The sequence below is a fragment of the Fukomys damarensis genome, unplaced genomic scaffold (assembly GCF_012274545.1).
Source record: "Fukomys damarensis isolate Sample0158 unplaced genomic scaffold, DMR_v1.0_HiC HiC_scaffold_28, whole genome shotgun sequence".
NCBI lineage: Eukaryota > Metazoa > Chordata > Mammalia > Rodentia > Bathyergidae > Fukomys > Fukomys damarensis.
In genome coordinates this window covers 6,586,287-6,611,160 of record NW_022900940.1, presented here as the reverse complement: position 1 = coordinate 6,611,160, position 24,874 = coordinate 6,586,287, and the positions used below count along the sequence as shown (strand labels likewise).

Below are 24,874 nucleotides of genomic sequence, written 5' to 3'. Positions count from 1 at the left end.
GTGAGTTGAGGTCATCACTTTTTCTGTATTTTGAAAAAGACTTGTCACTTGACAGGATCCAAGGAGGTCCTCCAAAGGAGAGATGGGGTCCTATCTACAGAGTAAGTTGTAGGTTCATTGATTTGTGTCACAGAAAAAGAATTTCATGACATGTCTGAGAGTTGTGGACAGATTTTATTAGGCAGAGTTAAAGAAGCACATGCTCAGAAAAAATAGTGTGAGCCCTCAAGAGAGGTTCGTGGTCTAGAGTTGGGGTTTCTTAGGTGTTCTTGGGGGTATCCTCAAGAAGGATGATCTAAGATGTATATTGCTGTCAGGTTACTCATTAGCAGGCTAGGTTTTGAATGTGTTTGAAGTTTAGAGATATGCCCTCCATTTCTTAGTGATGTTTCCTTTACAGTAAGAAGTCTCTGGGATTTGTGACTGTAGTATAGTATAGGAAGGCTTATTGTATCTTTAAGATCCTTAGGAATTTTTTGAGTGAGTTTACTGGAAGGGAAAAAGGTACTTTAACCTTGGGTAACTTTGTGTGCTGAAGCTGCAATTTTTCTTAAAAGTACAATTTAAAATTATGATTTTTCCATGACTCCTTTCTAATTATCTTTATTTCTTCTATCCTACTTCACTCTGTGTAAGATGGAAATCATCTTGAATTTTTAAGAGGAGTCTTCTAAAAAGTCATCTTGGCTTTTTATCTTTGTGAGAGTATTTTTTTAATCATTGATTAAAATTTTTTGATTGTTATAGGACTCTTGAGGTTCTTTATTTCTCTTGGAGTCATTTTTGACAGGTTCTGTTTTGGTAGAAATGTATCCATTTCAATTTAACTTTTCAAACTTTCTGGCCTAAAGTTTTTATTTACTTTTCTGTATTTTTTTCTCCAGGACATCTGTAATTATCTTATTTTACATTTGCAGTGTTTATATTTTCTTTTTGTTTTGTTTAAAATTAATTTTGACAGAGGGAGAGTGTACTTAGTTTATCAATATTTCACTCTGTTGATCCTATTTTTGTCTTCTCTTTGATTATTTTTGTTTGTTTGTTTGTTTGTTCTTATCCAGTTTTATTCCATTTGTGCTTTGGGAGTTTGTTACACATTTTCCCTCGACTTCTGCTTTAGATTTGTGACACCTGAGCATTTCTTCATTTAAGGTTTTTAATTTTCCTCCAAGTATCTTCTTTATGTGCATTTCACATTTTGAAATTTACCAAATTTTTATTACTTTTCACTTCAGATATTTTCTGATTTTACTTCTTGCTATTGATTTCTGACTTAATTGCATTTTATTAAAGAATTATACCATTCTTTTTAAACTAGTTGATATTAATTTTGTGTCATGCATATAATCAGTTTTCAACCATTTTCAGTTTTTTTTTTAAATAATACTTATTTTCTGTTAGCTGCTGTGTTCTGTACATCGAACATGAAGACAAAACTTGTCATCTGGGGAGTTTAATTCTTTTATATCTTCACTGATTTGTCTGTCTCATTGATATCAATTCATGTTTTGTCAATTTTGAATGAGAATGTGTGAAACTCTCCTGCTGTGTTGTCTTGGTCAATTTCTTTACAGGTCTGGCCTCTCAGTTTTTACTTTATATATTTAGGCTTGTTATTTGGTATTAATAGTTTACGATTGTTATATCTCTGGTGAATTAAAGCTTTTGTCATGTAGTGATCTTTTTATCACTATGCCTTTTGCCTTCTGATCTATATTGTATGATATCATTAACGTGACTGTTCTGGCATTCTTATGATTAGATTTGCCTGGTGTATCTTCTTTTTGGCCTGGGAGGATTTAATTTTTGTAAATATTGCTTTAGTAAAATTTGATGACTTGTTTCCAGTAAATTCAAATATAATTACAAAATTTTACATTTTGTATATGTGAAAAGTATACTTTGAACATATGATGTAAAGCTGTGATACATTAGTTGTTTGGGACCTAGCTGTTCCTTTAGATGTTTTGTCTTTATGTAGGCTATCTATGCATTCCCTGAATGTATTTTTGTCTTTGATTCCCCATCCAACATCACATCATTCCCCAAGTCCTTGTAATTCTTACACTATCTGTCCTATTTCAGTCCCTCTTGTTAGTCACCCTGCCTCTCCTTTAATTCAGGCCTGTATTTTCTCCTTTCCTGTCAGAGCGTCCCCTCTCTTCTTTGCCTCCACAGTCTTACCCGCCATCCTGTGTGTTCATCCTGGTAATGCCAGTCTGCCTACTGTCAGACACACTTTGACCATGTCTGCCTTGATCACCAGTTCTTACAGTTCTCCTTGTGTGCAAGAGAAATTCCTAGGCTGGGCTCATCACCTGCTGTGTCATTGTCCTCATCTTCTAAACTTTGTCTCTCCCTCTTGCTCCCTCTTGCTCCTGTCCGCTGCTATGTGGATTTATAGGACACACAGTTTTCCACATACTTCAGCTTTTTATCCTTCCCCCTCCCAGTTTTGGGCCAGAAATGTTACACATCGCTTTACCTTTCTCCAACAACCCTGACAAAGCTTTCTCGCCACTGTGAGACTTGATGGTAACGTTGCTATTCCTTTCCTTGGAGATGATCATATGTACTGTAGTCAAGCACAGAACTGAAGCCTCTGGTAAAACCTTTCTTTTGTAAGCTTTGTTCATCAGTTTTTGCTGCAGTGTTGCTACTATGCATGGCACTAAGCCCTGGCATGAGTGACACCAGTGCCTGCAAACTCACTATGAATTAAGACCCCTTGACTCTGGAGGGGTGGAGAATGTTTAAAAGGTCTCCTTTCAACTGGACTGAAGCATACTTTCTTCACACTCATTTCAGTTCTGGACCCATGTAGAGCAAGTCAGTTCCCTTTTTTAAATGTCTGTATTGAACTTCCCAGGTGATTACAGTTGGATCTCCACTGGATCTTCCAAGTCAATCTCTTCTGCCTTTAGATTGCCCTGACAGGTCCAACATTCCTACCCCTTTACCCATCCTGACCGCACTTTAAGCAAAGTGCTTTGACAGTGCCTTTCTCCTTTTTTTTTTCAAATTTGGTCAGAACCTTCTTGAAATATTGTCTGCTTCTGTTTTCTATGAACATTACTTTTTCAGTCTATGAGTTTTATCTAATAATCATTGAAAACATGAAGATATTATTTCTTCTTAGTTGTGATTAGCTGAATTTTTGTGGGGGTGGGTACCAGGGATCGAACTCAGGACCTTGCACTTGCGAAGCAGGCGGCAGAACCACTGAGCTTAAATCCCTGGCCCTAGCTGAAATTTTTGAACTCCATTGTCTCGAACATTCTTCCTTAATCACTCTCTTCTGTGCTAGCTATTGATGAATCTCTGCATGTGTCTCTGTTCAGTTGGATTCAGGCTGTCCTACCCACCTGCCACAATCCTTTTGCAGCAAAAATCTGTCATCTGATCTTTTAATCTTTGTGATGTTCTTTGTAAATTTGACTCCTGAAATCTATCAGTAAGCATTTTTAGGAAAAACGTCCACTGTTTCTCCAGCACCAGACCAGACACTGGAGATCTGAGGAAGAATTAGATATGGCTCCTGGCCGTAAGGAATTAAAATGAGCTTTCTGTATTCACCTCAGAAAACAGATAGAATATTGAAAGAGAAAAGCTGAAGTCAGAGCTTTGTGCCCTTCTACTGGACATCTTGCCTCAGGTTGAACTTGATCTACCTGTAGGGTCCAGTGTGATTCAAGTCATTTACCTCTTGCTCTGATCTTGGCCACCAAGAGACTGTTGGGCTGGGGATTTAGTTCAGTGATTCCGCCACCTGCCTCGCAAGCACAACATCCTGAGTTTGATCCCCAGTACCAAAAAGAAAAAAAAACAAACCAAAACAAGGAGACTACAGGAGCTTGCCATATGCCTTGTTACACTCTGCGGACAGGGTTCATAGGCTCAGGTCGATCCAAATGGTAGCATCAGTGTTGTAAAGCCTCAGCAGCTCCCGAGGATCACCCGCTTGATCTCATAACTTTCTTTGGTTCATAGATGTTTAGCTCACGGACTGTGGTATCTCTTTCTTTACCTTTCTGGAAGGTTAAAGTTGCCTCTTTCTTGCCTGCAACATGGATATTGGAGGCTAGACAGGATTTTTTTTTTTTTTCTATAATCAACCAAACATCTTTGTGGTCAGTATTAATCAGTATCACAGCTTTTGCCTTCAACAATAATAGCCATAATCTCATGGGACTTTGTAGTTTTCTCCTTTTCTTATTCTTAGTTTATGGAACACACTGAGATGAAAGCCTTTGGTAAAAGTGACAGAGAAGCAGAATCCTTCTTGCAACATTCACGTTGTATCTGGTGCAAGCCAGGCCCCGATCATTTTCTCATTTTAAGCCGTGGTCCACAAAGCCAAATCCTGTTTTCAGATTTGGATGGCTGAAGTGAGAAAGCTGTCCACTGCCATCACAAATGTAGCAAGGCCGTGGATGTCTTGGTCAGTAATACGCACTCTGGAGCCAGTGGGCAGCTTCACATCTCTGTTTGTATTCCTTGTACAAGCCATTTAAACTCTGCTTCAGCTAGCTGTAAGATGGGAAGCATTGGAAAATAGATGATCTCACACATGCAGTAAGTTTAAAACATGTTAACATGGAGTAAATGGTCAATAAATGTTTGCTAAGAACAAAGGTCCTGTGATGCAGTGCTGGTTTAACAAAAGCATTGGCTCCATCAGGCAGGCAGTCCAAAAGACCAATAGCTAGCATTTATCAAGTGCTTACTACATGCCAGGCATTATGCTGAGTGCTTTGTACACATTACTTCTCTGCATCTCACAGGTTGCATATCAATCTGAGCTATGTCCCCTTTTTGTTATAGCCCCAGATTACAAATAGGGAAATGAGGTACAGGGTGATGAACTAACCTAGGCCTGTTTGACGTCAGAATGTAAGCGCTTAACTGCCTTGCTATAGTCAGTCCTGTGTCCTCTTCCAGAGCACGCAACTCCCATTAAATGCTACCTGTTCTGTTAGCAGAGAGTACAATGCAGTATCTATTACTGAACATTCAGACTGGGGAGACAAGACAAGATACACAGAGGGCATCAAAAGGGAACTTCTGAGTGCACCTCCACCCCGTTGCCAAGGATACTTGGTTATAAGAAAGATGATGATTCAGAGAAGAGGAACTCAGGCCGGCCTGCAGGACTTAGTGGAGTGCAGTCTTGATCAGGGCACTAAAGGTGGTTGAGACCTGACCAGGCACGGGAAGAAAGGGGGAGATGAACTTGGTGGGGATGCAACTTGAGCCAGTTACACACTGGGTACAGGAGCAGTGCTGAGGTGGTTATGCAGCTCTGGTGCATGTGTTGGGGTAGATTGAATACGTTAGGAAACTGGGGAGATAGAACTAAGCCTTAAATATAAAAGTTGCAAGCTAGTGACCCTTGGGTCGCATTTGTCACTCAGTGAGTTTTTAAAAACTTTAAATTGGTTGTCAACACTTAAAAATTGGAAGACTATGTGAAAGTCTGGATCTATAGCTGCTCTCGAAACTAAGGAAGTTCTGGCAGTTGCTGGGCCCACACCCCCACATGGTCACAATTGGCTGGAGCTAGGGCCAGCTGTCACCACTTTGTGGGACAAGTGCTCTCCAGTCTGTCGCAGGCCCCCACCTGCCCTCTGTACTCCATCTGTCCAGCTTTTGTGGGCCACAGAGCTTGTGGCCTTGCTAATGGAAATAGTGCTGATACTGGATCAGAGGCGCTTACACTTTTTCCTGCCAAACTACAAGCCCCGTACAAGCAGGAGCTGTGTTTTTCTTGTATGCTGCTGGATGATGAGACCCTAACACATGACCAGCAAAGCCTGGGCACTCCATACAAGTGGTACCTGGATGACAGCAGTGACCACATCACAGTGGGATGAATTTTGGAGACTGCATCGGGGTTCCAGAGAGCTTAGGAGAAAACAGGCATGGACCAGTCAGCCTGGTGGCCTATGTTGAACCAGGTTCTCAGGTACACTGTGGATGATCATTGGTCAGCACATGTGCTGCTTAACATGGCAGAGAACAACCTGTGTGTTTACATCAAGGAAAAGCTGCTCTTCATGCATTGCCCATCACAGATGTGGGCAGCAGCCCTGTTGTCTTCTTGGGACACACACACATTTGCCCATCACAGATGTGGGCAGCAGCCCTGTTGTCTTCTTGGGACACACACACTACACAGTAAGAATAGAGCTTGAAGGAGTGAGGATTGTGGTACATGCTTACATCATATGGCAGGACAGCGATGTGACAGAGATCACAGCCATAGCTCCAAGCCCTGGATGTTTTAGCAAAAACCTGTAAAACCTAGTTGCCTTTGACTAGGGCTCTGATCTTTTTTCCTGGCTGCTGATGGCAGCTCTCTGCTTCGTTTAGCCTGTGTTCATGTTTTGCTTATTTATGTATTTATTTCCCTTTCTTCTGCACTGGTATCCCTCCGGGCCCTGTCTGACTGCACCTTGCCATCAGGAGCACTAGGCAAGAAGAAAGTCAAACTGCCTCTCCCTCAGGCTCAGGCTTTAGAAAATCAAAGCAGAGCTGAGGCAGCCCTTCCCTGCCTGCAGCAGGGTCAGCAGTTTGTGTAATGTTTTCCCTGTCAGCTTATCTCTGCTGATTTCATGTGTTTTTGAGCAAGGCAAGGAAGGACTGTGTCTTCGCTGCTGCCTTTTTAAGCAGGTGGGGCCTGCAGCTATGATCAAAGCCAAGCTCTGTGCTCCCTGCCCACAGTGATCCCTGCTTTTTGTAAACTACTCCATGTTTAGAGCTTGGATTTGCCTCTGTGAATTGAGGTGGCCCCAAGAACTGCCCCCCCCACCACCAGAATCCCTGAGAATGAAAAGAGAAAACGCTCTTTATCTCTCATCCCATGCAGGGAAGCATTTTGATACCCTTGCTAAGTCAGATCATAATTAGGCTTTTTGTACCCAGTCCTTGTAGGAACATGAAATCCTCAGAAGCCAACAGATTTGGTTCTAACCACCATCTGAGTGGCGATTCAATTTGTACTGTTTCCTATATTTAGTAAAGTAATATCTGTGAGCCACTAATTTATTCTTATTTTTAGTAGTCGGTAATTTTTGTAGATAGTAATTTTGATCTGATTAAGACGTGTTGGCAGCTCTTCAGTTGTAATTTTAGAAGATCTTTTCCCTATAAGTCTTGAATACAACAAGAACACAAGATTTTAAAGACATGTCCCACAAACTAATGGAGTCCTAATCTTCAAGGGTCATGATCACTAGAGTGAAATAATGGGGAAGATAAATTGTAGCTCCCAACCTGCTAAAACCATCCTAGACTTAGTTTTCATAAATGTTTTGTCAAAGCCTGGCTCCACAGAAGACAGAGTCTTTTGTGGTTCTGCCAGCAAGTATTTTCATCATCTTCCAGCACCTTGGTCAACCCAGTTTTGGAGACAGGCTCCCACTAAGTTGCCCAGGCTGGCTTCAAAATTGTGATCTTCCTGTCTCAGCTCCTTAGTAACTGGGATTGCAGGCGTGTACCAGCTCACCCAGCTTGATTAACTTTTATGTTGCTCATGACCTTGTTGCCCACCCAGATGACGTCACTGCTTCTGACAGCATAGTGTCTAGGGCTGCCAGGAGGACTTTCAAGTATTGGGCAGGTAGTTGTCTCTGAGCACCATGAACACAGAAAGTCATACCTGTGCTTCTGATGAAAGAATCAGACAGACTCATGCATATGAAAGCAATTTGAAAACCCTCAAATGTGATGCCAAAAGGGGGAGTGTTAGTACTTTAGAATTGTGGCTACCCTGTAGCCTCGTCTGTGTTCCATGGGCTTATCTTTATCAAAAAAAGAAAAGTAGGGCTTTAGATTAGCTCTGTGTAGTCTGATTTGGTATTCATAGTCACATGTGGCTGTTTTCATTTTAATTAATTAAAGGTAAATAAAATTTACAATGGCAACACATCAAGTGTACATTAGCCATATGTGCACGTGGCCACCATCTTGGACAGCACAGATATGTAATATTTCCGTCATCATGTAAAGCTCTACCAGACAAACCTGGATTCAGTTACCTGTGGGGGTTTCTCCCAAGCTAGGACTTTATCAGCTTGTGCGAAGTGGCTCACTAGGTCTTTACAAGATAGCTTGTACCTTCTGTGCCCCAGGCAGACCTGTATGACAGGACTGGATGTGCTGAAATCGTTACTCTTTGCTTTTGGTGGCTGAGCATGAAGCTTTTATGTAAGATCTTTTAGTATCAGTTTCTTAGGTTATATAGAATGATACATTCCTGAGCCCTCAAATAGTTTTATCTTGTTTATATTTATAATGTAAAATAATTTAAAATTCTGACAAAATTTGCTCTTGCCACTTATGAAGCCTCTGTGACTTCCATTCAAGAAACAAGGTGACCTGTTGTTATGTTCCATGTGTGGGGGGCGGTGCAGGCGGGTCACAGGCTCAAGCATCAATGATGGACTATGAACTTGGCCTGCAGAGTTAGATAGATATGAGCAGTAGTTGGTGTAGGTGTGGATCCCTGATCTGGAGACTTCCTGTAGCTGTTGGAGGATGGTTTTCAGGACCAGATACAGAGACGTGCCGTGGATGTGCCAGATGCTGTGGTTACTAGAGCAGAGCTTGGAGTCAGAAAGAAATGAAATAGCTAAAAGCAGGAATAAGTTTGGTCTCATAATTTAGGCCATTCCATGAATATTGTGCTAACTGCTGCCTTTCGGTGAGGCCTTCCCTACACACCCACAGAAAGTGAGACGCCCTCTATCTGAAGTGCTTCCCGAGTACCTCTGCAGCTCTCTGTGCTGTGGTACGTATCCCATCTGTTGCACTCTATATTTCACTTCCTTTCTTGTATTGTCCTTTTATGTAACAGCACAAGCTTCCTGGTACGGGATTCTTGGGTGTTTTATTCAGTGCCCAGGCACATTGTACTTTGTCAATATTTACTGAGTACATGAGCAAGAAATGCAGGCCTGCTGTACTGTTTCTGTGAGATCTGGAGGTGCTGGTAGTTCATGGGCAGCCAGGGCAGGGAAAGAGCTGAGGAAGCAATGGGAAGCAGGCAGTTGGTGGTATCAGAGTGAGCAGGAAAGAGGTCAGGACAGGTCTGTGCCAGGCCTCGGGAGTGGCCCTGTGAAACTTGAAGATTTTGCAGAAGGCAGCTAATGGGCAGAATCCCCAGCCTTGTAAGGTCAGAGTTGTGAGATCGGTGCCTGAGACTGGGCTTCGGGATCAGTCTAGTCTGGAAGGAGAGCCTGAGGAGAGAACCTAAGAGCCAAGGAACCATGATGATGCGAGCAGGGCTCCTACATCCTTTACCTCAAGCCCGGAGTGATGAGCGAGTGTGGGGTGGAAGATCACACTCAGGCTCCAGTGTAAGGGGTGTGTGGCAGAGTCAAGCTGCCCTTTCCAGAAGACGTGAAGTCACAGTCAGTGTCCTTCTCAACAGTTGACCCAGGTGGTTAGGGGGCCCTCACACCACTCCCATCTCTCAGATGTTTCGTCAGATCTGAGAGTTCACAATACAGAGAGTCAAAATGTGGAAGATCGTAAGGATTGCTGCACCAGTCACAACTATCTGGATTAGCACCACTCAAGTGTCCTTGTGCAGGGGAATTACCTAGGAATCTTGATATTCAGCCTCCAATTCTGTTTTTGGCATGTTCCAGGATGGTGCTGTTGCTGGTCCAGGTATTACCAGCTGGGCTCAGTCCAGCCTGAACCAGAGCCCAGCCACCTGGGTTTCCAGGTTCCTTTGCCTGCTTACAACGAAGACTTGGAGAAAAGCCCATAAAAATGGAAAAATGGGTTCATTTACAAGATGGCAGGGTAGTTAGTCTCCCTCCTCTGCCCATTGTATGCACAGGGCACAGTGACCTCAGCTGGGAACACTGGCATGGGGAGGTCACTTGTCACCATTCTGTGTAGGCCTTCGAGTGGCCACAGAGGTACTGTGATGCTGACCTGAGGGTTACAAACCAATTTTATCAAGTAGGCATTCACGAAGAATCTGTGAATAACATGGCTGACTTTGCCTTATAGGCAATTTAAAGACCAGCACAATCTGGGCAAACAAACAAATAAATAAAGCTGTTCTTTCCCTTAAAAGGATTGGATAATTGAAATATAACAATAAATCCCACCCTTGGAATAGTTGGCCTGAGAAAAATTAGGACTTTGATGGCCTCCTTATCTTCATGGTATGTTGCAGAATGGTTTTCATTCCATGACTGTAGGTGAGAAGAACCTGGGCTGAGGCCTCCTACTCCTCATGCTTTTCTGTGCCCCCTGTGCTGTGATGTCCTGGTCCCTTGCCCACCTCTTGTGTAGGTTATGTAGTCTTTCGCATCAGAGATTGTGCCTGATATTCATCGTTACACCCTCCAAACCTAGGGTGTGGTTGATGGTTCATATTTATTTACCAAAAAACTGGCCTTGGACCTTGGATCTGTGAGCTAAAAAGCTGCAGCTCCTTCTGGTTGCTTCCAAGTCCAGTCTACAACCTCTGAAATCCAGGAAGCTCTGAAGACAGAAGTATTTGCAGAGCACCCGGCAGCAAGCCTGACTGGAATGAACTTGTTTGGTGACATGAGGGTCTTTACAATCTTGGGGTGACTAATTGTGCTTCCAGCCTTTGAAATATCCAGAATGCTGCTCTAGTGTTGAGTCGTGAGATGTATGTACTGAATGACCCCCTTTCTATAAAGGAAACAAACAAAAGAAGCCAGACTTGGGAAACTCAGCCCGGCCCAGACTGGGACCCTGCCTCAGATGCAGGGGATTCAGAGGAGGAATGGCTGGCCAATAGGAAGACTGAGAGATTTTCTGTAGAAATTATATTTCAGGGAATTGAGGGTCCAGAAGGGAATAAGCTGGAGGCATAAGTGGTATAGCCTCTGGTTGATGAGAGTAAAAATAAGTGATATAATCTAATGGCATAGCTCCTGAGGAGACAGCATGGGGAAGAGAGAGAGCCCCAGGGTAGGCGCGGAGAGTGCTAAGAACAGTTTCTCTGGCTATGTAGAGGAAGCTTGAAAAATGAAAGTGGACGATTTCATTAATCTTAATGCCTCACGGTATATATAAGAAAGATGTACTTTGAGACTATTACATCTATATATGCATGTGGCAATAAGTGGGTGGGTAAGATTTACTAGATAAAGTGATCCCTTGAATTTCAGATTTTATTTAAAAAGATTCTGACTCTAATGTCTAAATCAACAGTTGTTTCACAGAGATACATTAGTAAAACTTGCTCTTCTGTTAAAGAACTAATAATAAAAGAATCAAAGCAAAACAAACTCAAGCAGCTGAGGTCCTTGCAGCCACAACAGTAGCTATGCACATAGCACCTGGAAAGTTAATGTAGTCTTTTTTGGTCCTAGAGAGCGACAGATTTTCTTTTGTAATTGTGCACATTTTAATTGCATTTGTACTTGGAGAATGGGAATCTTACAAACTCTTATGCCATTCTTTAATAAAAAGAGACCTATTTTGAGAAAGTAAGCTTTACTTTATAGTACACAAATGAGATAAAGTTGCTCACTTTAAATAGTCATACAGGTGGCATAAAGATGCCTAGTAGCTCCTTTTTAGATTTTTGTTAGATAAGAACTATTAGAGGGAAGGAACAGAATTAAAAATAACAGAGCTGGGTGTGAAGGCTTGTGCCCGTAATGCCAGCACTTAGGAGGCTGAGGCAAGAGGATTGCCGAGAATTTGAGGTCAGCCTGAGCCTATTAAAGCCAACCTGAATTGCGGAGCAAAACCCTGTGGTGGGGGGGCAGTCACTGAGGTGTAACCTGGAAGGGTCTGTCTTGTCCTTCTTCCTCCTTCCTGGCTGCTATAAGGCAAGTATTTTTCCTTCTGTCATCCTCTGCCATAGGGCTGCTTCTTTGCCACAAGTCTAAAATCTGTGGAATCTGCCGACCATGGCCTGTAACCTCTAGAACCATGAGCCAGAATAAACTCTTCCTCCTTTAAATTATTACTCTCATGTACTTTGCCACAGTGATGGAGAGCTGACTGACTCAGGAATAGCCTCAGCAGCACTGAGTTGTGTGCTGGTACAGAGGAAACCCTTTCACATCTATGCAATGAAAGAGAAGGCTAATGGAGCTTTCTCTAGGCAGAGTTTAATATTCTTGTTATGTTTGCTGGAACATTCCTTGCCTTTTAAAAATAAGTTTGGCATGAGGGACATAGTTTTAGAAATCCTGATGGCTTGCTGAGAGGGGCTGACTGTGATCCCACTCATCCTTAAGATTCTCCTCCCTCTGGCTCCACCCCCTTTTTCAGAGATTGTCTCCTGCAGGAGCTTGAAACTTCTTTTCCAGGACACATGGGGTTTTAAGTTCATTGCTATTGGAGTGTGCTCAGATTATAAGTATACAGGTAATGAGTTCTCTTAAAGTGAAACGCCATGTGATACCAGCACCCCAGTTAAAAGTTGAGCCTCAGAGAGAGAGACACTGTGTAGTAAAGATAATAAATGTAGTATGTACTCCTTTGTGTGTGGCTTCATTGAGCATTACTTTTGCAGCATCGGGACTCTGAGAATCAATTCTTAGAGATCTCTTTAGGGAACCGTAAAAAAATGTTCTGACGAATTGACCTGGAGGAACACAGCTAGAAACGTTGCTGCATAGTGGGTACACGGGGATACGCGGATATTCAATACTGGCTAGATGATAGGTGGGCATAGTTTCTGAGCACTTTCCTCTTGCTCGTTAAAGCTGAGTCGTTAGGAATCTCTGCCAGCTGCCCACTCCAGTAAGGCCCAAAGAACTCTGTAAAATCATCAGGGCCCACTCTGATCCTTTATCCTCTCATCTTATACTTGATATCTCTGCAAGGACTGTTGCCACATACAGTCACATTTGGCCGTTCCAGGATTAGAACACCAGCATACCTCTGCGGGGGATGTGGTTAAGCACATAGTACCTTTCTCCTGCACCTTCTACATCTTGTGGGGCAGCCTCCATTCAGTTTAATTGAAGCCACATGGCCATCATTGAATAACTGCTTGCCCTCTTCACGTAGGTGAAGCGTGGAAGTGTTTTCAGGATTGTCCAAGCCTGACAGACCTAAGTATCATGCTTCATGGAATCGTTACAGAGGAAAAAGTGAATTGAAGAGCTTCTTCTTGGCCTTAGACCACTGGTGGTGAACATATGGCCTGTGTGCTGCAGCAGGCTCTTTGTATCATGGAAAGCTCTAAAAGTTTCGCCATCACTGCCGTACATTTTTAGTTCTCAGGGTTCCTATCCCCTTTCCTACTTCACAAAATGTTTTTGTTGTTGTCTTACTTAACCAGCTATTAGGGTTCACTCATAAGTCAGCCCCTCCTTTTTATCAGGTATTATTTAACCATTTCCCTGGGCGTGTGTGTGTAAAACAAAATGACATAATTAAAAGTGAGGGTAAGAGAAAAATAACAATTGTAGAAACAGTGAAAATAGAGGTGAGAAGCAGCCGCAGATAAACTCCATCATGCTGGGTAGATTACAGATTTACCAGCATGGAAAAGGAGACCTTATGAGTCATGTGATCCAGGAGATTTTAAATCGGCCCCACATGCCAGCTTTTGAGATCACAGTGAAGCACACTTCAGGAAAGCAGTTGAGCTGGAGTGTGGCGGAGTAGAGGGAAATGTGGCAAATTCATGAGACCCTCATTTCCCCTTGTGGAATTTGATTTGGTCTAGGGTGAATGCAAAATTGTCTCAAAGATGAGATAGATTGCATTTGTTTTGAACAGTTTGTATGAGCACCGCACCTTTCTTAACCTGTGTGTCACTCTTGCCTTTTACTTCTCGCGTGGAGGTCCGTGAAGAGACAAATGATATTCTCTGGCTAGATGGATCAACCTTCATTCACTTACTCCGGCAACCACCTCAGTAATTATTAGCATTGTCACAGCGGGTTTTTTAGCAGTCATTTATTTTGCAGTAAAACTGGGTGTGTGGTTGTGTGTGCATTAATGTGTACAGTGGGTGTGTGCATACGTGTGTATGTACAGTTTTCATGAGGCACCACTGGAGCCAGAGCTGCCTCCTTGACCTTAGCTCAGCTGTGTTTGCCCTGCTCTGCTGTACCCTCTGGCGCCGGGCTTTTTAAACCTGAGGCCCAGCTACTTAATATTTGAAGATTGGAATGAATGTGACTCTATATAATTTTGAACTGGGAGAAAACCTTGAGTTTGTAAACATATTAATATATAGAAAGTAAAGATTAGAAGGGCCAGGCCTTCAGGGTGGTTTTCCGTGATAAAGCAACCACTGCTCCCCCACTTGCTGAGGGTGCCCAGAGCCGCTGTGCTTGCTGAGTGACACTGCAAACTGCCGCGGGCAGTGCACGCTCCTGAGGACCTTTCTGCTTTTGTTATGAAACAGTCAGGGTGTGTTTGGGTTTTTATGATAGCAGTTTGCCATAATAATTTGACTCTGTCACTTACAGGCATTTAAAGATTTTATTCCTTTATTTTTTATTCCTTAATATATATTAATTCGATACATACTGATTACACTTGAAGAAAGTCAGCAGCAGAATTGTCCTTCTGAGAGCATTTGTTAACATGCTTAATGTTATGTAGCTCTGCTTTGTGGTTAAAACATATTAATCACATCTCAAGAGGATAAAAGTTATTTTCAACCAAGGGCTTTTGGGAAACACTCACTAGCATGTCCTTAAAGCATGGTTTGAATACTGATTGTTTTCTGGTGCTGTCACCATCTCATGGCTTTCCTGAGCTTGTGACATCACAGTCATATGGGCCCATCCACAGGAATTAAGTAGCACTGAGATTTTGACTTGCGCAAACCTTGAGTATTTGAGATTACTTTCATACCAGCAGCTCTGGTAGGCATCGGAAAGAGGGCAGGGGAGAGAAAAGGCCCCTTGACTCTGGAACCAGGGGCTTCCTGCCCGGGGCTGCTCTTCCCCTCCAGGTCACACAGACTCTAAGCTGTCTCAGAGCAGCCATCATGCATCTTCTTCTGTAAATGGCAGGATCAAGAGAGAATTTCTGTGCAAGAGTACACTTTCTGTGGGTCTGCCTCATGCATTGTGGCGCTTGTCTGTGTCATAAGGGGCTCCTGCTCCCACATAGTCACCATTTGAGTTTCTGCAAGTAGAAAGTTAAAGTGAGGGTCTGGGGATTTAGGTCAGTGGCACCATGCCTGCCTCGCAAGTGCAAGGTCTTGAGTTCGATCCCCTGTACCAAAAAAAAAAAAAAAAGTTAAAGGGAAGCAGTGACAGGCAAAACAGACATGCACACTAATGAGCCAGCCACTAAATAAGTGAACCCCCATTCCAGTATATTGTTTCCCTCCTAGCGTCTCCCCTGCCCGTCTTGCCCTATTCGTGTTGTTTGGCCTTTCGTTGGTCCTTATATTGTGCAGTATAGATTGCAAGTTGCAAAAGATTAAGGATGTCACAGAGGTGGTGGGAATGAGCCAGAAGCTGTGCTTGACCAGGAGGCCGAAAGCATGAGATTAGTTAACAATTGAAGAAGAAAACTATAATAAGAATAATGTAAGTGGAAACTCCTTCTTCTAAGTATCAAAAGATTGATCTGAGTATCATATGTTAAGAAGCCCTTGAGAAAATCGATGATACCCTTGATTATTTTCTGTAAAAATGACTCTGTAAATCTGCTACACGAAGACCCGTGTGAAGTGATGCATGTCAGATGGTGCTGTGTTAGATTTGATAGAACCATTGTTAATAAAATATTTGTTTCATTCTTTATCTTTAGAATTGGTATGTAGCTACAGTTTAATCTGAATATTGTTAGTGTTAAATTGTTTATCACTTTAGTTTTCTAATCTGTTTCAAGGTGAAGTCTTAATCTTTCATCTCTACTTATAATTACATTTTGATTCACTGTTTAAGTTGTTATTCTGCTCCGTATATGAGCATCTCCACTATTCATTTGTTTCCACTAGAAGCTTTGTTACTGTGTTGTTGGGGAGAGTCCCCTCCGAATTCTTGTCCTTCCCAGAACCTGAGAATGTGACCTTACTGGAAATAGGTTTATTACAGATAGAGTCAGCTAAGATGAGGCCATGCTGGGGTAGGGCAGACCCTTAAACCAACACAACCAACATCCTTGTGCTAAATACCAGACACACAGAGGGAAGATGGTCTGTGGGTCACAGATGTAGGGTTGTCACCTACGATGATGGGGGCAGAGATGGAGCAAAGTGTCCACAAGCCAGGGAACATGGAGGACTTCTGTCAACACCAGAAGCTGGGAGGAAAGCATGGAGCAGGGTCTCCCCTGGGATGGAATCAGCTCTGCTGTACTTGTCTACTCCTACAGCCTGTAGAACTGTGAAAGAAACCACTGCTGTTATTTGAAGCCACCAGTTGTGGTAGATTGTGGGGACTCTGGGAAACTAAATTACGGTATTCTCGGAGAACTACTGATCCATGGACTAGAATTTTTTTGCACAAAGTCCCTTGGAAATTGGATAAGAAGAGCAGTTATTTCATGGCCCAAACTGAAGATGGCTTAAATAAATCAGTCTTTTCTGTATTAAATTACTAGTGTCTTATTCAGTGGGATTGAATATTTCTGTTAATATCTGATGTGAAATACCTTCACTGTATAGAGTATTCGAGAATTCTGTGTTAATCTGTTCAGCGGTTGGTATTTCTTTTTCATGGCAACTCTCTTAGATTCAAGATAGGAATTTTATCTGGGCATAATGGTGCTCACCTGTAATCACAGATACCAGAGAAGCCGAGGCAGATGGATCTCAAGTTTAGGACCAGCCTGGGCAACCTAGCAAAACTCAGTATCCAAATAAAAATCGAAAGGGCTGGGGATATAGCTCAATGCTCAATTGTCTCTGGGTTCCATCCCTATTACAAAGTAGGGGCAGGGGAGGGAATTTCACTAGCAACTTTTCCTTAAAGCCAATGCATTACTTTCAGATCTGGCAATAAAAATGTATTTGGGGTAGAAGACCCTGAGGTTTCAGTAGACAGGAATAATAGCATGTCATTATCATCAGTGCCATTTACAAAGAATTACTGTTTGGCCTTAGACAGAACCTGAGATTGTGTGGGACACAGAGCGGTTGAGAATCCTGTGAAAAGCATAGTGTCCTGGCCAAACTAATTAGCCAGCAAACTATCATTCAGTGTGAAAATATGCGATTCCTACATTATCGGTTGCTGGCTCTAGTCTAAGTGTGTCATGCTTGGGCAGAGGAAGTGAAACCTAGTCATTTACTGTGAGATTTATAGTAGACCTGCTATTGCAGGAAGTGGTGAAAAGTTGATTGATAGTTTAAGACAAACTACAGCAAGAAACAGGATATATGCTTTCCATTTATACCTGGTATTTTTTCCCTCTACATTTCGGAGCCTTTTGCACTTTTTGGCTGTTTCGTGAGGCTATGGATTCCTCTCCCCTCCCCTCCCCAAAGTCAGTCACCAAATGCAAAAAAGAGGAAATTTTAATCCAGCCTAGCCATGGTCAAGGGATGTATTTTCAGCTGTGACTGTTACTCTTTCACATGAGTTATAGTTACTATAACTTGTCAGCACTTTGATTTTTTTTAAAAAATAGTCCTCCAAATAGTATATCATTTCACAAACATGAAAAAAACTAAAAACTTCCTTTTAAAAAACTTGCATGTTAGGATCACATTTCAGTAACTTTCTAAGGAAAACTTATTTGGGGCATAATTATTAAAATATAAGTATGGTTTGATTATCAGGTCTCTTAAATACTGTACTGAATCTCTTCACTGTAAAAAAATATTCTTAACAGATGAGGTATTCATCACTTAAATATAAAAATATATACTATAATTATGACTAGTAACTCAACGTGTGTGTTTTTTAGTTTATCAGAGAGGAGTGCCTAGTTATCTACTAATGCCATTTGACTACCAGGTCTGTTTTAAATATAACAGAAAACCCACTGGCTACTTTAAATGAGCTGCTTTCTGAAGTGGTAACACCATTACAGAGGCAGATTCTAGACTTTTTAGGGAGTAGCAGATGAAAACCAATTCCAGTTGTACAAGTGATTGGAGAACAAAATGGCTACCCCATCATGGATTCATTGTTTTTCCCCAAAGGAATAATTTCATTTTTTGCTAAGATGTATCTATTTAAAATAATTGAATAACAACAAACCTTGCTTTTGTTCCTTAGACTCTTTGGTCATATTCCATACCAATGCTAGTGTGAAATTTTAATCACTTTTTGCCTTAGCTGGAAGAGTTCAGAATGCTGCTTCTGTAAGGGAAGAGTCTCTGTCAGAACTTCACTGTTAATCAGGAAACCAGCCAGCCTGAGCTAGCAAAAGTGGGGTATGAAGAAGAGAAATGAATTGGCTTGGTGAAGGACCAAAACTTAGCATACAGATCTTTTCTTTTAACGTGAGTTTCATGTACCAGCTCTCCGTGATGAATGTACTCATTATGCAAACATGGACTAAGAAAAATATCTTACATAAGCAGGTTACTTCTCAACATAATGTAATGCTGAAGGTGAGAAACTATCCTGAAAGCTCAACATTCACATAGGCTGCTTACAGGCATAAGTTCCAGTCCGGGTTACATGGTTCATCAGTGGTGCTTTTCCTGCCCATTTCAATTGGCACTGAAAGGAGCTGGGATTGTAGATGAGGACCTTTGACATTCTACAGTCGTGCCATTAGAAAAGACACACAATATAACATTTGTGTAATAGACAGTAATGAAATCCAGATATTTCTTACGTGAGAATTGAAGAATCTAAATCAGTAATTTCAACAGAAATGAGAGAAAGAAGCCGGGCGTGGTGGTGCACACCTGTAATCCCTGCCCTCACTCGGGAGGCTGAGGCAGCAGGATGGCTGTGAGTTCGAGACCAGCCTGGGCTACATACTGAGTTCCAGGTCAGTCTCAACTACACAGTGAGACCCTGTCTCAAAAAAATGTGAAGCACAGAAATGAGAGAGAGAGTGTTGCTGAGTATTGAACTAGGGCCTCGCACATGCTAAATAAGCTGTCTGTCACTAAGCCACACCACCAGCCCAATATTCACAAAAGTAATTCAAATTTTTCCTCTCTAGTTAAGCTACCAAGTGAATTTATCTTGTGAACACACCCTTAGCCATTTCCACTCAAAGCCTATGCATGTTGTGTACAATCATTTAACTTTTGGAGTTAGGGAGACATGAAACCTTGTCAGCACGTTTATATTTTCACTAACTGTTGTGTCTTTCATTTGTCACATCAGGTTTTCCTCTTTAGAATAGTGAAAGGGCAGTCTTTGGAGAATTGCAGTCTGCATTAGATTGGTTCTTTTAGAACAAAAACAACTAAATGCATCCCAGTCAATGAAAAAGTTTACTGGTCTACTGTGTTACTACAAATTTAGCAGATAAGTTAGAGAAAAAAGTCCTCTGAAATAATACAAAATGGTTTGCTGATTTTAAAGAAGCAGTCCATGGTGTTCTCTGGTACTTCCTTTGTTTGTTTGGTTTTTTTTTTTCTTATTTGTACATGTTCACATAGTGGGCAGGCATTACATTCACATAGGTCTAGGTAGAAAACAATATACAGCGAGGCTTGGTGGCACACACCTGTAATCCCAGGACTCTGGGAGGCTGAGACAGGAGGATTGCAAGTTGAAGTGCAGCAACTTAGCTACATATTGAGGCCCTGCCTCCAAATAAATAAATTAATTAATTAATTAATAGGCTGGGGATGTAGCTCAGTGCAGAACCCAGGTTCAGTCCCTGGTTCAATTCCCAGTAACAAACCCAACAATGTGCAATAAGAAATCTTCTCTGTCATGTGCTGTCTTTCTCGGTCTACCCCCACCCACATAAGTTACTGTTTTCTGTCACTTCCCAGCATTTATTGGTATGTCTTAGTCATCTTTCTTGTTGCTGAGACAAAATTCCTGACACCCACAAGTAGAGGGGGCTTGTAGGGGCTTCAATCGATAGTCATTAGCTGGCTCCAGTGCAAGGTAGCACGGCAGAGGGGAAACAGTACATGGGAAAGCAGGCAGGGAGCAGTAAGCCTCCCTTCCTTTTCCCCCTTTATTGCATCCAGGCTATAAACCTATTGATGGTGCACCCCCAGCCAAGGTGGGCCTTCCCATTATCCAACACCCACAGTAATGCTAAACCAATCAGTGGGCTAATTTAGTAGCAGCCAGCTCTGAAAAGCCCAGTGTTGAGTGCATGAGGCTCTGGGGAGTGGGTCCAGATACAAGCCATAACAGATAAATATATGTATCAGAAAGGCATATATGCTTCTGTTTCTGTCCTGTTTTTCAATATGCTATTAGGGAAGTAGCAGGTACACATGGTGTGCCTTTGTTAACAGGTGCTCTGGACTGGCCCATGGAAAGCTTCAGTCCCTGCTGAAGGCCTTCTTTTGTAGGTACTTGGCATGACTTACTCAGCCAATGTCCTGTTGGGGGCCTTTGGTGGTCTCCCAATTGGGGGTACTAGAAACAGTGTCGCAGTAAGTAACCTCCGACCCATGCGATATAGCATATATGCTACGTGTGTTTAATTTCCACACATGCATGTGCTGGGCACATTTTCCATTCGAAAAGGTATTACCAAGTTCTTTTTTATGGGGTTGGTGTGATTTAATCTCCCTCCAACAGCATATGAAAGGACCTTTCCCCTCATAGCCTTCTAAACAGAATGTTATCAAGTGTTTATATGTATATAAATCATGAATAAAAATATATCCCAATGATTTTAATATGTACTTCTCTCTCTTTATTTTATTTTTGTTGTTTGTTTGTTTTTGAGAAGGCTCTCACTATGTAGTCCAGGATGGCCTTGAACTCATGGCCATCCTCTTGCCTCATGCTCCTGAGTACTAGAATTACAGGCAGGCAGCACCATGCCTGGCCCTGTATTTCTCTTATTTGAAGTTGAACATCATGTATTTAAAATACATCATTTGTATTTTCTTTTGTGACAGTTATCTGCTTGTATCATTTGCTCGTTTTTCTGTTAAATTGTTACATCCATTTCTAGGAATTCTGTTAGGGGAATTAAACCATGGCCTGTGATATGAATTGTAAATGTTTTTGCCAGTTTTGTATTGGCCTTTTGACGTAACTTGTGATGGTTTTCTTTTTACCATCAGAAGCTGTTGATTTTTATTTTGTTGAATTTATCAAACTGTTCTTTTGCAGCTTCTGTATTTTGAGCCATAGATAGGCTTTCCTCATGCTTAGATCATAAAGAGAATCTTCTAGGTAGTTTGCCCATCATGCTTTAATAGTCATTCATATACAGGGGGGAATTTATCCTGCTGTACCATTTGAAGTACAAATTCAGTTTGTTTGTTTGTTTTTTTAAATTCTCTACCCTGTTGCTCTCAGGCTCATTAATGAATAGCATTAATATTCTTAAAATAATTTTCAAGGTCTGAAAAATTGAGCAGTCTTGCTAAAGCCTTAAAAGAAGCCTCCCTCACCAAGGCCCAGCTGGGGTTAGAGCTAGAAGAGCTGGAAGCAGCAGCCCTTCTTGTACAGAAGGAAGAAACTGGCAGGAAAGCGGCCTGTTCTGCGTCCACACAGACTCTTGGCTGTAGTCCTGAGTCAAGTGACTCGGAGGGGTCGGAGTCGGAGTTGGAGTCAGAATCAGGATCGGGATCGGAATCAGAGTCGGGACCGGCCAGCGCCTCATCATCATCATCATCATCATCATCATCATCATCGGGCCCTGAAGACCCGGCCTCAGAGCAGGAGGAGCTCAGGGGGAGCCTGTCTGCACCTGCCACTTCTCTGCAAGGCCCCTTTGTCCATACCAGCACTGCCCTGCTTGTCGGTGAGGGTGTGGCCTGCGTGCACACTGCCTGCCAGACACGGCCTTGGGCCCTGGTCGGGGCTCCTGGCACCCATGGGCCGCTGATAGAGGAGCTTGGGGAGCAGCTGAGGACTACACTTCAGGTGTCGCAGCCTGAGGACGCCAGTGCCGGGGGCCGCAGCAGTGTGCGGGACAGTGACGAGGCGACAGGTGCCCAGTGAGTGACTCAGCGTGGTTTTGTTCGTGGTAGGGAATTAGATTGGCTGTGGTTTTATCTGCTGAGTTAGAACTTAGTTTCTTGCTGCTTTTTCTTTGTATATGTAACATTGTATTACAGTTTATATCTCGTGGTGTTTATACCTTTTGGTTTCCTTGTAACTTGAAAAATAAAGTTCTAATTTACTTTTACCAAGTGCAACTGATACTTAAAGGTGAAAACAGCAGTTCTTCTGGAATCTCTGGACTATAGAGATTCATATGGCCTCATTAGTATGTTAATGTTAGGTTTACTGGGATGTCTTGATGTGTAGGGAGTGCTCACACTTGAAGCATATAATATGATAAGTATTGACCTAGGACTACAGCAGGTGAGGCTACCACCACAGCCAGGGAAGTGAGCTTCTCCTGTCCCCAGATGCCTCTGTGGCCTTTGTTAGCCTCCCCTTCCACTGGGCCAGATGCCACCCGCCTGCACCCCCACAGAACCACTGAGCCTCTTTCTGTCACCATACAGTAGTTTACATTTCCCAGGGTTTTCTATAAATTGAGCCGTGCAGTCTGTATTCTTTTGGTCAGGATTACTTCCTTCTATAAATACTTTGAAGTTGATCCATGTAGATTGTGTATAGAGGGATTGTTTTCATCGCTGAGTACTATTTCATTGAATATATTTGTCCATTCACCCACTGGTGGGCATTTGTGTCATTTCCAGCTTACAACTGTTACAAATAAAGCTGTTGGGAACATTTGTGTACAAGTCTTGGTGTGGATGTATGCTTTCACTTCCCTAAGGTAAATATTTGCAAGTGGAACGGCTGGGCCGTATGGTAGGTTTTATATATGTACGTAACATTTTGAAAAGCTGCAGAACTGGTTTCCCTCATAGCTGTACCGTGTTATATCCCACCAGCCGTGGGTGAGTGTTCCAGTTATTTCCTGCATGTTGTCACTCGGCGTAGTCAGTCTTTATAAAGTCAGGGTGCGAATCCTCCTTAGGAATCCAGTTTTCCTGCTTCTTTGCATGCCTAGTAGTCTTTAAAACCCTGAATTCGGTCTTGTTCAGAAATAGATATTCTTTATCCTTATTTTGGGGTGCAGCTAAGTCCTTGAACTTGTTTGATCCTTGTGGGTCCTTATGCAGGTCTAAGCAAGTTTAGGGAACATTGTTAATCAGTGTTAATTCTGAGTGTTCCACCCAAGCCCCAGGATTGATGAATTTTTCTAGTCTGGTGATGGAATAGTATTTTGTGTGAGCGTTGTTGTGACTCATATCTAGATGTCCCCCAGAGCTGCATGCGGTCATAGATGGGGAGCTTCAGCAGTGGCTGGTTCTAGAGTGTGTGATGCTGGGATTAAGGATGCCCTTCCCTGGGTGTGAGTGGCTTACAGCCTGGGTAGAACGTAAAGTGGCAGAAGACCTCTGCTGCTTCTGCTTCTTTGCTGCTTTGTAGATTCTTGTCTTCTGCCTGCCATGAAATCTTTCTCCTTTCCCCTTCTGTGCTACCCTGCCTTTGAACCAGCCAACTGTGATCTGAAACCTCCTCAGACTGAGCCGAAATAAAACTTGCCTCCTTTCACTTTGGATGTTGGTATTTTGTCCCAGCAACAAAAACAGTAACTAAGGCAGGTGCTGAGTGCTGTCCCTCTAATCCCAGAAGATGACAATTTCTTCCCTAAGCTCAGATATCCAGGGCTCCTTGGGCAGCTCTGCTCTCAGCAACCTCTCTTGTCCTGCAGACATAGCTGCCTTGGTCTCCCCAAGCCCCCAGCTCTGTCTCAGACTCCAGAGTTAACTGGTTCTGCCTGGATTGTTTCTCCTGTATCTTGGCATGAGTCTTCCATCTCTGGATGTTAAGTATCTTGAAAACCACTGTTTCGTGTATCAGTTATGTTTTTCCATTTGAGTCGTGCCAGGCCGGAGAGCAAATCTACCCCTTGTTCCTTCATCTTGACTGGAAGTGCATTTCCCCACCTGAATGTGAGCTCCTGGGAGGTGGGGCTGTGTCATCTCATTACCATTGAATCATCAGTGACATATTCTCAGCACTCCATAATGTGTGGTGAATGAATGAACACATGAGACAAACCAATTTGCTTTGGGGAGGAAATGAGATGAAATCTGATCTGCATTAATCTCAGCAGCACTTTTATTCCAAGAAATGGTATAATCCCTTTTACTTGGGGCTTAGAAAGACTGCAAGGATTTGTATTTCTCGTATAAATTCCAGTTTGTATTAACATGACCGTTGGGGTGACGATGCCATTTGCCATGCACATTAACTCCTGAACACTGTAACAGCTTGGTCACAACGTGTTCAAGACTTTGTTCGGGCTCCCTGGAGAACTTTGAAATTTCTATGACCATTGAAAATGCATTTCTCCTCAGTAATACATTACCTGCAGCCAGTCTGAAAAAGCATTCTCCGTCACTCCAGTCATTTACCTCTACTAAATCGAGCAAGTTGAGCAAATTCACTCTTGTCTAACAGTTTAAAGCCATGGAAAATTTCTTCCTTTCGTCAATTTCTGTTCTAAGGAGTCTTGACAGAATCTATTTGAGCACAACTTCTCTTACAAAAATTCCCTTTCTCAAAGAATGAGCAAATGTGATCCTTCCCGGATATCCTCAAAGCCAAGGGCTTTGAAACAGCTCTCAGGAGCATTGAACACAATGGGAGTGAGCTTCTGCACATGAGACTCCATGGCTAGGGCATTTTTTTCACCTTCTCTTTACCCTCTCTGTTCCTGGGGGGCTGAAAGCTTTATATCACATTACCCAGTCTTTGTCTTAGGTGAGCTAAGAACACCATTCTGCATTCCACCTGTAACCCAAAACACATCCGAAGGTGCTGTCTTTTTTTTTTTTTTTTTTTTTTTT

The 24,874-nt window shown here is 42.4% G+C and overlaps 1 protein-coding gene across 8 annotated transcripts in view; it reads left to right on the top strand.

Moving 5' to 3' along the window:
- Shq1 (SHQ1, H/ACA ribonucleoprotein assembly factor) overlaps positions 1 to 24,874 on the top strand; it is a 242,902-nt gene that overhangs the window by 70,826 nt on the left and 147,202 nt on the right. Inside the window, exon 11 of one of the 8 annotated variants that reach the window (XM_010629968.1) lies at positions 21,395 to 22,735. The exons of the other annotated variants lie outside the window; for them this stretch is intronic. Coding sequence (XP_010628270.1) covers positions 21,395 to 21,998 — 604 coding nt within the window. The 3' untranslated portion in view covers positions 21,999 to 22,735. Of the gene's footprint in view, positions 1 to 21,394; positions 22,736 to 24,874 lie in introns of those variants that run through there. 8 annotated transcript variants of the gene reach the window in all.